The sequence below is a fragment of the Sinohyriopsis cumingii genome, chromosome 18 (assembly GCF_028554795.1).
Source record: "Sinohyriopsis cumingii isolate HCF-2022 chromosome 18, ASM2855479v2, whole genome shotgun sequence".
Classification (NCBI taxonomy): Eukaryota; Metazoa; Mollusca; class Bivalvia; order Unionida; family Unionidae; genus Sinohyriopsis; species Sinohyriopsis cumingii.
Genome location: NC_142978.1, coordinates 99,293,270 through 99,308,394, shown reverse-complemented (window position 1 = coordinate 99,308,394; position 15,125 = coordinate 99,293,270). Strand labels below are relative to the sequence as shown.

At 34.6% G+C, this 15,125-nt stretch overlaps 2 protein-coding genes across 2 annotated transcripts in view; one reads left to right on the top strand and one right to left on the bottom strand.

The window, feature by feature from the left end:
* The window catches only part of LOC149777576 (DNA repair protein XRCC1-like), a 68,093-nt gene that overhangs the window by 49,168 nt on the left and 3,800 nt on the right, over positions 1–15,125 (bottom strand). The window contains exons 2-3 of the mRNA XM_089942196.1: positions 13,610–13,702; positions 7,843–7,947 (exon numbers count right to left, since the gene is read on the bottom strand). Of these exons, the coding sequence (XP_089798322.1) occupies positions 7,843–7,947; positions 13,610–13,702 (198 nt within the window). The remainder of the gene's footprint in view (positions 1–7,842; positions 7,948–13,609; positions 13,703–15,125) is intronic.
* Positions 293–6,819, top strand: LOC149777577 (uncharacterized). Its single transcript, XM_089942557.1, has 4 exons — positions 293–777; positions 868–1,039; positions 1,460–1,825; positions 6,760–6,819. Exons 1-4 carry the CDS (start codon positions 293–295, stop codon positions 6,817–6,819), a joined length of 1,083 nt encoding a protein of 360 aa, XP_089798683.1.

The following is a 15,125-nucleotide window of genomic DNA, read 5'->3' as shown; positions in this document are numbered from 1 at the left end:
AGAGGATGTTTACAGTTGATCAGGATGTAACCAATCAGAGGATGTTTACAGTTGATCAGGATGTAACCAATCAGAGGAAGTTGACAGTTGATCAGGATGTAACCAATCAGAGGATGTTTACAGTTGATCAGGATGTAACCAATCAGATGATGTTGACAGTTGATTAGGATGTAACCAATCAGAGGATGTTGACAGTTGATCAGGATGTAACCAATCAGAGGATGATTACAGTTGATCAGGATGTAACCAATCCAAGGAAGTTTACAGTTGATTAGATGTAACCAATCAGAGGATGTTTACAGTTGATCAGGATGTAACCAATCAGAGGATGATTACAGTTGATCAGGATGCAACCGATCAGAGGATGTTTACAGTTGATCAGGATGTAACCAATCAGAGGATGTTTACAGTTGATCAGGATGTAACCAATCAGAGGATGATTACAGTTGATCAGGATGTAACCAATCCAAGGATGTTTACAGTTGATCAGGATGTAACCAATCAGAGGATGATTACAGTTGATCAGGATGTAACCAATCAGAGGATGTTTACAGTTGATCAGGATGTAACCAATCAGAGGATGTTTACAGTTGATCAGGATGTAACCAATGAGAGTATGTTTACAGTTGATCAGGATGTAACCAATCAGAGGATGTTTACAGTTGATCAGGATGTAACCAATGAGAGGATGTTTACAGTTAATCAGGATGTAACCAATCAGAGGATGTTTACAGTTGATCAGTATGTACCCAATCAGAGGATGTTTACAGTTGATCAGTAAGTAACCAATCAGAGGATGCTTACAGTTGATCAGGAAGTAACCAATCAGAGGATGTTTACAGTTGATCAGTAAGTAACCAATCAGAGGATCTTTACAGTTGATCAGGATGTAACCAATCAGAGGATGATTACAGTTGATCAGGATGTAACCAATCAGAGGATGATTACAGTTGATCAGGATGTAACCAATCAGAGGATGATTACAGTTGATCAGGATGTAACCAATCAGAGGATGATTACAGTTGATCAGGATGTAACCAATCAGAGGATGATTACAGTTGATCAGGATGTAACCAATCAGAGGATGTTTACAGCTGATCAGGATGTAACCAATCAGAGTATGTTTACAGTTGATCAGGATGTAACCAATCAGAGGATGTTTACAGTTGATCAGGATGTAACCAATCAGAGGATGTTTACAGTTGATCAGGATGTAACCAATCAGAGGATGATTACAGTTGATCAGGATGTAACCAATCAGAGGATGTTTACAGCTGATCAGGATGTAACCAATCAGAGGATGTTTACAGTTGATCAGGATGTAACCAATCAGAGGATGTTTACAGTTGATCAGGATGTAACCAATCAGAGGATGTTTACAGTTGATCAGGATGTAACCAATCAGAGGATGTTTACAGTTGATCAGGATGTAACCAATCAGAGGATGTTTACAGTTGATCAGGATGTAACCAATCAGAGGATGATTACAGTTGATCAGGATGTAACCAATCAGAGGATGATTACAGTTGATCAGGATGTAACCAATCTGAGGATGATTACAGTTGATCAGGATGCAACCAATCAGAGGATGTTTACAGTTGATCAGGATGTAACCAATCAGAGGATGATTACAGTTGATCAGGATGTAACCAATCAGAGGATGATTACAGTTGATCAGGATATAACCAATCTGAGGATGATTACAGTTGATCAGGATGTAACCAATCAGAGGATGATTACAGTTGATCAGGATGTAACCAATCAGAGGATGTTGAGAGTTGATCAGGATGTAACCAATCAGAGGATGTTGACAGTTGAACAGGATGTAACCAATCAGAGGATCTTTACAGTTGATCAGGATGTAACCAATCAGAGGATGTTTACAGCTGATCAGGATGTAACCAATCAGAGTATGTTTACAGTTGATCAGGATGTAACCAATCAGAGGATGTTTACAGTTGATCAGGATGTAACCAATCAGAGGATGATTACAGTTGATCAGGATGTAACCAATCAGAGGATGTTTACAGCTGATCAGGATGCAACCAATCAGAGGATGTTTACAGTTGATCAGGATGTAACCAATCAGAGGATGTTTACAGTTGATCAGGATGTAACCAATCAGAGGATGTTTACAGTTGATCAGGATGTAACCAATCAGAGGAAGTTGACAGTTGATCAGGATGTAACCAATCAGAGGATGATTACAGTTGATCAGGATGTAACCAATCAGATGATGTTGACAGTTGATTAGGATGTAACCAATCAGAGGATGTTGACAGTTGATCAGGATGTAACCAATCAGAGGATGATTACAGTTGATCAGGATGTAACCAATCCAAGGAAGTTTACAGTTGATCAGATGTAACCAATCAGAGGATGTTTACAGTTGATCAGGATGTAACCAATCAGAGGATGATTACAGTTGATCAGGATGCAACCGATCAGAGGATGTTTACAGTTGATCAGGATGTAACCAATCAGAGGATGTTTACAGTTGATCAGGATGTAACCAATCAGAGGATGATTACAGTTGATCAGGATGTAACCAATCAGAGGATGTTGACAGCTGATCAGGATGCTTTCTAAGAATGTCCATAAGGATGTTACACTACTGTTACATCAACCAGTAAGTTATGTGATAGGTGACAAAATAAGAGAATTCATTAAATGCGTAGCAAATAGACTTGGCATAAATTGTTTATCTTTAATTACAAATACATGATGATAATTAAAATGAAATAATTCAGTGAGAAACACCAGTATTTTCTAAGCACTCTTGAGATGGTCATTTATAACCGAAACAGAAACCTGCCTCACATAACATTTATGGAGCAGAAGTGTTCATCCTGTTACGTTGTTGTTCATAAACAGCTGTAATGTTAATAAACGTAATTAAAATTCTACACCAATTTATCCTATCCACATGCCTGAAAGAAGCCTTAATACTGATTTTTGGTCTTTTTGCAGTACAGTCAAACTGTATTTCTGACCAACCTGTGTGCAAATAATGTAACGCTGACGGAATAAAAATGGCAGTCAGTACTGTTCAGTGATCTTGTGTATTGCATTTTTAAGAGGATAGCACTCCTCACACACCTAATTAAACTGAAATAAATACTGTATTGCTAAATAAGGATTGTGTATAATTTGATTGCTTTCATTTAACATACGTGCCAATTATGGAATAGAATTGACAGTCATAGTAACATGATTCTTGTCTTACTTAAAATTACATTTTGAAAGAATTTACATTGATTGAGTACTGTCAACATCATCAGATCAACAACATAGGATTGACTTAAGAGCATATTTTATGCCTTGCATTTTTGTTATATTTAGTCAAATCTAACTTTAAAGTAGATCTATTAATCAATATTAGGACTTATCAATCTATTTGTCAGGTTGTCTATATATATATATATATATATATATATATATATATATATATATATATATATATATATATATATAGTTATCTATTAAAATCAATCAATCAACCAATCAATCTACTCATCTACTAATCAGTCTCTCTTACACACATATTATTTATGTATCTTTATGTGTTGGACGCTTCAATAATCATCCTGATATTAAGGCCAAACATGAAATACAAACACTTTTTTAAGACGTACACATGGTCTTATTAGCAGTGCTCTGCTATAAATCTTCTGGCATAGTGGCTATGAAAGTATCAGAGCACAAACTGAAAATGGTCTCCAAAACTCAAATACAAGAAACTGGACTTAGAGTCAAAGAACAGCAGCAAAATTGTGGAAATATGTACAACTGATATTTATTTTAGCAATTATATCATTCTTTCTGAATAATTTTACTGAAAATCAAAATCAGAAAATGAGTGTTCTCAATTCCAATTTAAGACTTAGGATGTTTCTGGACTATGATGTCTCAGTCCTATTCTTTAAAAATATAATTTCACTGTTTTATACATTTTTACTATTTAAAACTCCTTTTTTCATAAAGTGATTATGACCTCTTTATCTCCCAAGTACAACTGGGGTTATTCCTACACTTCCATTTTTTCTCCAATGATACAGTGTCTTTAAGATATATCTGAATCTTTTACATATTGTTTACTGTCCTTTTACATATTGTTTACTGTCCTTTTACATATCGTTTACTGTCCTTTTCAAGCATATTCATATTTATACAGAAATGCATGTAAAAATGTTAAATTCAAGTGATAGTTGCAGTCTTTCCAGGCAAAGTATGATAAGATGTGATGAGTAAATATAGTAATGCTTTTCATGATAATTCTCAGCTAAAACAAACCGGGATTTTAAAAAAAAAGTTATACAGTAATTTAAGGATCGAATTCCTCCCTGAAATGAATCAGCATGAAGGATACCTACCAAGTAAATGACCTCTTAATGTGAACTAAAAATTAAATTTAATATGTTTCAACAAACTGGAGGAAAATTTCTATGCGTGATTAGCACAGACAACTAAAAATCAGTGTCACACTGATAAGCTTTTATGCAACTAGTTAAGTTTTTTGTGGAAACAATACAAAAAATTCTAATTATTTTGTGGATTTCCATGCATCCTCCATTCTAGGATAGTTGGTCAACACTGTACAGGACCTAGACTGTACTCAGTGTACTCAACACTGTACAGGACCTAGACTGTACTCAGTGTACTCAACACTGTACAGGACCTAGAATGTACTCAGTGTACTCAACACTGTACAGGACCTAGACTACTCAGTGTACTCAACACTGTACAGGACCTAGGCTGTACTCCGATTTTGGTGAGCATGACCTCTATCATGCCTTGCTTGTTCAATTTCAGCATTATACCAGGATTTTATTTTTTCTTATATCCTTATCCTTCTAGTTGCACAAGGTTTATCTAAGAAATCACTAAAAATATTATCCCATACTATGCAGCAAGATTCAATATCATTATTATATTTAATCGAGTCCCCACTGAGCGTTTCTGAGGATTCAAAAAGTAATAAAAGTCTGGGAATGTTAACATCTAAAATAATAAAATGATCTGCAACAGAAACAGGTCTCACACCTAAATCGATTTTGCTACTGTCAAAGTTACATAATGTGATATCAATGAATGTAGAAGAGTTTTGTGATTTTTGATGGCTTGATCAACACTATCCATGAAGTTTATCAGCTTTCTTGAACCTGTATTATAAAAAGCATTTGTATTAAAATTAGTTACAATATAATCAGCATTACTACTATCATGTGAGCTGAGATCTGCTTCTGACTGTGTTGAAAAATTCCTATATAATCCTATATAAACAATAGGTAAAGGTGATTACAAGTCTGACCTTGTTGAGAAATGCATATGTAAACAATAGGTAAAGGTGAGTACAGGTCTGATCTGGTTGAGAAATGCCTATGTAAACAGAAAGTAAAGGTGATACAAGCCTGATTGTGTTGAGAAATGCCTGCATAAACAACAGTTAAAGGTGAGTACCAGTCTGACTTTCTTGAAAAACACCTAAGTAAACAAAAGGTAAAGTTGATACAAGTCTGATTGTGTTCAGAAATGCCTGTATAAACAACAGATAAAGATTAGTACCAGTCTGACTTTTTTGGAAAATGCCTAAGTAAACAACAGGTAAAGGTGATACAAGTCTGATTGTGTTGAGAAATGCCTGTATAAACAACAGATAAAGGCGAGTACCAGTCTGACCTTCTTGAGATATAAACAAAAGAATGAGGTTTAAATTTATTTCTTGTCATTTCAATGTAAGAGTTCATTAAATTGTTTTGCTCAAGATCTGTGCAGAAAAAGTATAGCATTTACTCTTCCAGATATGAATAAAAGAATGTATTAGTACAGGATAGATAAGTCAACCATAAAAGCTGTGATGCATCTAACACTAGACTTATTTTTCTTAATCGTAGATAGTACATGAGACTGACAATCAGCTGCTCATACCTGCCATAACACAATGTGTCACACTAAAAGCATGATTTTTTTTACTTCCCAACCACATAACAGTGTCATTTTTGAAAAACAAAATATTTTGTAATCTTCAAAGTAAAAAAAAACTTTAAAAATTATACCACCACCACCTAAATATATGCCCGTAACATTTAACAACTATAAATTGTAAACAGTACTGATCATTCTTATGTAAAACTATCTTTGGGTCTAGCTGATACAGCCAAGTGTCCTTGAGGCAATTAAACCACCACCATTTCACATATTACTTAACTGGCTGACTATAGCTTGGGTGATGTGTTAAGTCCCTTAAGACTGCTGTGGGGGAACTCACTGTGCTAATTTGCATAGGGAAAGTTCACAAAGTGAAACAACCCCAATCATTTTAAGTTATAAGTAAATCAAAGAGATGCTAGCTATGTTTTAAGAATAAAAGTTATTACACATCACTGCCATGAATGAAAATCTTTAAGCCATCTGCAATTCTGCAAACAGAGACAACATTTGTTTGAAGTCAGATATAACTCCATATATAAAATGCTAAGCATGATTAATTTAGTTGTCAGAATATTGTTCAACTGTGATTCATTTTTAAAGGTGATTCAGGAGCAATAAGTAATCAGCAAAAGTAAAATGTCAGAACTCCTGGTTGATGGCGTTTTACTTTGTGATGCACAGCAGCAAGGGGAGCATTGAATTCTTTGTACATACTGCAAACCACATATCATTCTGGACAAAATGAAGGAACATTCTTATTAGTTCTGTTTATTATTATTACCTTAATCTTGTTTAAATACTAACTATTAATTATGCCATGCTTTTTAGGTTGATATTAGCCATGAAATGCTCGTGTTTGCACAGGTAAATGTGGCTCCAATGTTGTAATCCATGAAGTAGGGGTACTAATATTAGTACTAAGGTGACTGGTATTGATAATGCATTTACACCCGTACTGGACAGAGGTACTTTTATTACTGCTGTATTACCTGTAAACCCACATTAAACTTGAAAATATTACACACCCTTCCCCCAATGAAGTGTCATGTTGCAAAAAATGATGTGTATTCATTTTTCTATGGAAATAAACATATCTTGTGGTCAAACTTCAGATACAGTGGTGACAATGCTAACATTATGGTTCAAGAACAACTCATTGATCAGGATGTATTCAGAGAATCCAGCAGAGGTGTTTAACAGCAGTACCATCCAGTCTCAATGAGTGCAAAATATGAACACAAATGACACTTAAATTACCATCAAACCCTTCATGAACTACTGAAAGCAGTAAAGACTGCATGTAATTAAGCATGTAATATTTTGTAACCAATGGATTTTAAAGACTAGCTTTGTGCTCTTATTTAATCTCACTGTGATTGTGAGTGTTTGCATATATATGTGTGGCAAAGATATCTGATGATGATAAGTCTATCAATTTATTTTTTCTTTTAAGTGTATTAAATGCTTTGAAAAAAAGACAGCTTATTCTAAATCTGATATCACCTTTTTTGGTTATGTGCTCTGAACCCCCTTGAGACCTCAAACACTTTTTGAGTATCAATTCCCACCCACTCCAACACTTTCTGGGAACATGGCAGGTATGTCTGGTTTTTGTTTTGTTAAGTTATCTTAAACTAACAATTTAGTTTTTGTCAAATTGGTCTCAGTCTACATTTTCAATTCACTCTCATCCATAGGACCCCAATTTCATAACTGCTGTTATGAAACCTTATGCATTCTAAAGCATAAAAATAAGACCTCATTTTGTTGCCACTGTGATGATGACGTCAAAAGCCACATCAAATGCATCAGTTGTGCTGAAGAGGTACCGTCTATACATTAAACTTCTTTTTTTAAAACAACAGTTTCAAATTGGTACCACTTAAAGAGATTGAATTATACAATGTAAACCTGAAAGTCCTTCTCAGTGGCAGTGGATCTCCCAACCAGAACTTCTACAAATGCAGAGCCTTCATTTCCTATGTGTATGAAGCTGATTTGACTGGATTTCTCCAACTGAAAAAACAGTGAGGAAAAATAGGAAAACAATATTTTAAAAAATAGTTCAGATCACCCTGGTTTTATATAAAATAAAATAAAAAAATATTCATGCGTCTTAAAAGCTTGGAATAGGAGGCAAACATGATCATGTGGGATACAATTTAGTAGTGTCCTAATTTAACCTGACATACAAGCTATAATACTATTGTTTATGGTGGATTTAATATCATGGATATTATTTATGTTAGAAACTTCCAAAGACAATATTTATTAGATTTCTGGACGAGTACACATTGGACTCGTTATCTGTGGATTAAGTGAAATGTGACATCCAATATAACGCTATGTAAATGGAATAAAAATGGTAGATAAAGTGAACTGCAAGTTTCTGAGTATTTCCCACCTGTTTGCTGTGTTTGAATTTAAACCTTTCAGTTGATTAATCCTCCAATATCTATGAAAGTGGTCACATGTGGTATACTTGACTTACTGCATTTGTCTGCAAATTCTTTAATCATTAACCCTAGTATTCAAAGATCCAGCCAGCAAATGCAGTCAAACAAACACTGTGATGGGGCTATAACTAAAATCACAAGCTGACAATTAACAACCATGTCTTAGATTGCTTACATGTGTATGGTTACACAATACAAACTGTAAATCACGACAAATGCATCTTTGATTCTTCTTTAGCCACTGTGCAATATTAGTGCTGTTTAACAACCAGGATTCTCCAGTATACTGAAGTCCACATTTAAACAAATATTTTATTCATTTTGGATGCATGAAAATTCCAATCGCCAATTTCTCATTGCACATTTTGTTTCTTACAAACTTATCTTTTATTTGATCTGTTTCTACAAATTGTACAGTGTGTGCGTTATCAACCTGGGACTAGAGAGATTTGCGTGATCACAATGTATAAGCAGTTATATATCCAGTAATTATTTTTTTAATTATAAATACAGTTGTCCCCCTCTTATACGGCCACCCATTCTGCACAGGGAAAGTGGTTCATAAGATGGGTGGTCTTTCCAGAGGGTAATGTATGTAGTAAGAAAGCTACATACTTCAAAGCATTTAATATCTTCGATTAATAGTAACATTAATTATTAAAAGGTTTTTCTTGTCATAATAATAGACTCTTTCCATTTCCCACTGCTGCTGACTAACCTTCTTATCAGTTATGGCATTATTTATTCGAGTCTTTTCAACATAAAATTGTTCAGCAAGTCCCTCCTCCCCACCTCCCCCGATGTCATTGAGTATAATAACTGACTTCTAAAATAATATGTCCTGTTTACGTGATGACATGTTAATGTTTGACAATGATTTATTTGGATGTTGCTGACTGTATGCAATTTAACTAAGCAGTCAAAACTTTTGTGGAGTGGATGAAATGCCTTCTTTGTAAAGGAAGCGATGTGTTGTCACATGATTTTTCGGTCTCTGTCTGGTCCCCTGATCTGTTCAAGATTAATTTCTGTGTGTGTGTGTTAATGCACAAAATCTATTTTTAGCTTATGCTTACCCTGTTATGATCTTGACAATTACATCCGATTGTAATCATGAAAGAGATGAACTCGACAGATGTATTAAGCCCAAAACTCTATCATAACATTGTTGAGCCCATTTCCTGTAAACGTCCGCTTTTATAGGCAATGATATAATATTAATCTTAGTGTTACATGTATTTTAGTCAACACTTCTTTCAGTAACAGAGATAATTTGATTACTTACCTTATGTCACAATATGATTTAATTATTGGTCTGGATACATTTGAAAAAAAGTGGCCCCTCGCGAGGGGAACATTTTCCATTTTTGTACTAATATGCTGGTCGCGTTAGAGGGGTGGATGTTCTTGAGGGGTACTTTTGAATACAAACTCATCGGTGCCGAGGGTCTCTAGCTGTAAGAAGTAAGTGGCTGCTAGTGGGGGGGGGGGCGTTCAGGAGGGGGACTACTGTGTATATACACCCAAAGATTAGGCTAAAAGTCCTATACTAGCCCAATGACTCCAACAATGCAACATCTTCATATTTTGTTCTTCTTTTCTTCTCATTTGTTGTTTTGCAAAGTAACATGTTTTTTGCTGTAAATGCTAATAAGTTAGTATGTATAATTTTCTTTTAATATTTCATTTGCATATTTCAAAGTTTACAATATTATGCCTTCATTAATCATATCAGCCATGTGTGTGTGTGTGTTTTGGATTTTTAATGTAGCTTCAACAATTTTTCAGTCATATCACTATGATGTCTGCAGTGTGACAGTTTACAGTGATGTCTGCGGCATGATACCCCACCGAGTCACATTATTCTGACACAAGACCAACGAGTCCTAACACTAACCTCTTAATGTTGAACACCAAGCGAGGCAGCTGTAGGTACCATTTTTGTAAGTCTTTGATATGACTTGGCCAGGGATCGAACCCACAACCTCCCACATCTGATGTGGACATTCTAACCACTAGGCCACTGGAGCAGTGCCATATTATAAAAGTAAATACTTTTTGTTTTATGAGGACAAGCTTATCCTTCTTACTCAAACTTCTGTATCTCTTGTTCAATTATTACACTTTGCAAGATGATTTATGCAAAAAAATCAACTCAAGTCAAGTAATTATAATTGAAATCAATGTTGTCATATAGTCCAGATCATAAAAGATTAAGACACCTGTGAAGTGACTGTTCACACCTTATTGTTGTTTTCATCCAAACACTAATCACACACTTAATGACAGCTTGCTTTAATAAACATCACAAAGTAAACTTTAATCCTTCCCCAATGTTTGGAACACATTTTATTGTATACCATATCATATTTGGTAAAATAGTGCCTAGATTTTAGGACTTATTTTATGTGTCAGACAGAAAAATAAGAACTCCCATGTGATTCATCATAAACTGTCATAACATAAGCTGTTTTTCAATGTTATATGAAGATATATTTCCATTCTTAAGAGATTATCAAATGTGTTTTTCCAATGGCAACTTTATACACTTTCTTTGGTGTCAAGTGCATGGCTGTAATAGATGCCCAGACTCATCATCAAGTGCATGGCTGTAATAGATGCCCAGACTCATCATCACATGCATGGCTGTAACAGATGCCCAGAGTCATCATCAACTGCATGGCTGTAATAGATGCCCAGACTCATCATCAACTGCATGGCTGTAATAGATGCCCAGACTCATTATCAAGTGCATGGCTGTAATAGATGCCCAGACTCATCATCAACTGCATGGCTATAATAGATGCCCAGACTCATTATCAAGTGCGTGGCTGTAATAGATGCTCAGACTCATCATCAACTGCATGGCTATAACAGATGCTCAGACTCATCATCAAGTGCATGGCTGTAATAGATGCCCAGACTCATCATCAAGTGCATGGCTGTAATAGATGCCCAGACTCATCATCAAGTGCATGGCTGTAATATATGCCCAGACTCATCATCAAGTGCATGGCTGTAATAGATGCCCAGACTCATCATCAACTGCATGGCTGTAATAGATGCTCAGACTCATCATCAAGTGCATGGCTGTAATAGATTCCCAGACTCATCATCAAGTTCATGGCTGTAATAGATGCCCAGACTCATCAAGTGCATGGCTGTAATAGATGCTCAGACTCATCATCAAGTGCATGGCTGTAATAGATGCCCAGACTCATTATCAAGTGCATGGCTGTAATAGATGCTCAGACTCATCATCAAGTGCATGGCTGTAATAGATGCCCAGACTCATTATCAACTGCATGGCTATAATAGATGCCAAGACTCATTATCAGACTTCACTGCTTTAGCTTAAGTGTTCATAGTTTCACCAATAGCAGCTGTGACTTGTGAGCAAGGTTTCTCATCAGATAATCATATCAAAGTTAACGGCTGGAGATGTTTATATAACAGGAAACTGCAGGAAAACACTTATAAAGGTGATGGAGGAAAGCTAGGACTTTAATCCTATACATGCAGTGAAGTAGACAGTTGAAGTTTTTATTTTGAGTATGCTAAGTTGCTTAAAGATGAAATGAAAAACAGTGAATAAAATATGGTCATTTCTTTCTTCTTGAAGTATCTTGGCAACATATTTGAAATGTGTGTGTGTGAATTGGATTTTTAACGAAGCTTTAACAATTGTTCAGTCATATCGTTACGATGTCTGCAGTGTGGCAGTTTACAGTGATGCCTAGCACTGGGGCATCATCTCGCAGACATGTAGCATGATGTCGCACCCAGTCACATTATACTGATACCAGGCCGACCAGTCCTAACACTAACCTCTTAATGCTGTGTGCCAAGTGAGGCAGCTGTTAGTACCATTTTTGTAAATCTTTGGTATGACTCAGCTGGGGATCGAACCCATGACCTTCTGCATCCGAGGCGGATGCTCTAACCACTAGGTCACCAGAGCAGTCATATTTAAAATGAAAACAGGGAATAAAATATGGTCATTTGTTTCTTCTTGAAGTATCTTGGCAACATATTTTAAGTGAAATTAAACCAAATAAATTAATTTAGAAAGAACTTGAATCTCTTCCTTGATTCCTTCAAGCTGCATACAAAATTAAAGAATGACATGTTAAAGCCATTGAGAAATATAGTTGCAACATCACAAACAGTTCTCAATTCTCTTAGTTTATCATTTTTTTCATAACACTACTAAAAATATTTGACAATGAGTAAGCAATATGGATTTCATGTTTTATACTGGTGACACAATACATGCACAAAGACCCAGATTATCGCTTTAAAATAAAGGATGTTGTGGCTCCAAATTTTCAAAACGATAGAGAACCTTGATAACCCTTGCAAACAAAACACAACGGTGCTTGAAAGGAATAAAATTGATTGGCAAGTAAATCAAATCAGGACCTTATATTGTTTATGTACTTGCAGCTACAATACGGCTCTAAAACAATAGAAAGTATATTCAATTTGCTTTCTGCAAATTCTGATAAACTGTACATATTGAGATCAAACTTACAAATGTCCGAAACTTCACCACAACACCATAATCAATCTTCACTGATGGTTATGCATCAATTACAACTGTAACCATGTAATGGTATGGCTGGATAATGACCACACAAGTGATAACAGCTTTATGTTTTAAATAACATGGTTTCAGTGTCTTGGAGAGCTTGCAAACCTGCATCTTGTCTTCCGATGATAGCATTAAAAGGAATCCCGATGACAGCATTTTGTTACAAGTGTATATTACCATTTATCATTCATTTTATGACATAATACACTAGTTAAATTATCAGAGGTCTTGATTTCTGTCAATATGAGACCCAAAAACAAAGAATGACTCACTTAAAAAATAGCAATCTTACACAATCTAATCTTTTTATTATTTTCTACTCATCCATGCAATTGTTACTTGAATATGAGTTGAACGGAATATATTTTCAAAAGTCAGTAACATTAAATTATTACTTGAATACAACAAATGAGGTTAATAGAATATATTTTTACAAGTCAGTAACATTAAATTCAATAACCGACCCATTATGTTTATCTGACATTTTTATGGACAAGTTTCAGAGCACTATCACCTAAATTTAAAAAAGCTAATGAAGAACAACAAAATATTTTTAGTAATCTACAACAAGTATCTCTGCTTGTCAATATGAAAACTTTGTACATGACAAATTCTGCTAGAGAAATACCTGAAGAATGACAGATGCATATTTTTCCCCAGGTGTTGCACATTTCCACTTATATGTTCCCTCGGGTTTTAATAAGTTGTCAGCAGGAAAACTCTGAAATTACAACAATCAAAGTCAACTTCACTTTTAAAAAATCAACACTGAAGACAAATGTATGAACTCCTTGCAAGATTAGAAAATTTGCCAATTTGTACATAATCTGTTTACACTGTAAATTAATCTTGTCTGCTATGCAAAATAAATTGATATAAGAACACAGAAAGCATGAGTCTGTTAAGTGCCTGTAAATGCAGTGCAGAAATGCTTTCAGATTATTTGGTTCTTTTGGTTATTCAAATCTAACAGATGACACTTTGCTTCATGTTTGAAGGTTATCTTTCGGCGTTATTTTTTATTAAATATTTATTGTTCATCCTTGAAATTACTTCACAGGTCTTAATAAAGGTATTTAAGAAAACTGACGCCAGATTTAAATCTATTTGGGCAACTATTATTATTATTTGCATTATTCATACTGTTACTATTATTAAGGCCAGTATATTACTGTTTACTGATGATACTTCAGTATTAATTACTGTTGAGGAAAATAAGATGAAATTTAAAAATACAAGCTAAAGCACAGAACTACAAAATCTGTCATATGCTAAAGTATACAAAATCAGTAATATGCTAAAGTATACAAAATCTGTCATATGCTAAAGTACACAACAATTTTTCATGAAGCAATTATGGCAAAACATTTTCATTTAAAAATACTGACACATCATCCTTACTAAAGAGCAACTTGTTGCAATTACCCAAAGCAAGCATGGAAATATTCAGTCCAAAAAATGTAACAAACTAAAAGATCTGTCTAGTATTTTTTCTTCATCTTCACACTTTTCTGGTACATATGTTCATAAATGCCCACTGTAAAGCTGTTGAGTTTAGTTTACTGCTCGTAAAAGTTTACAAAATCATTCAAAGTGTAATGAACATTCACTTGGCTTTCAGCATCTTCACTAACCAAGGGTTATCTATCCATTTTTTTTAAATTCCACATCAACCCATGGCATATTAAGCAAGGCAGAACAAGTGCCCTCTTGTAATCATAAGCAAAATAAATTAACCAATGAAATAGCTGATCACATTAAACAACAGTGTTAATTAATATTGTACAGTGTTAATTAATATTGTAATAGAAAGAAAGTCTACTTTTAACTGACTGTACCAATGCAACTTACACCTCAAGCTGGAAATAAAAAAATAAGTTTGCACTTAATTAGGATCTTGTGAAAATGCTCACTGTCATCACTGTGTTTGAAAAACACTTTTAATGTTTAAGTACTATGTGGATATCACATTTATGACGATTACACTGAAAGTATAAAATAAAACTGTAACACATATTTCACTTTAAAAGATGAGTGAGGTGTAACATGCACATTTTCAATTGTTTTCATACAAATGGCCTTCAGCAGATTTCAGAAATTTTGAGTTTAAAATCATTTCAAAAATTGGCTTCATTTAGGTTATT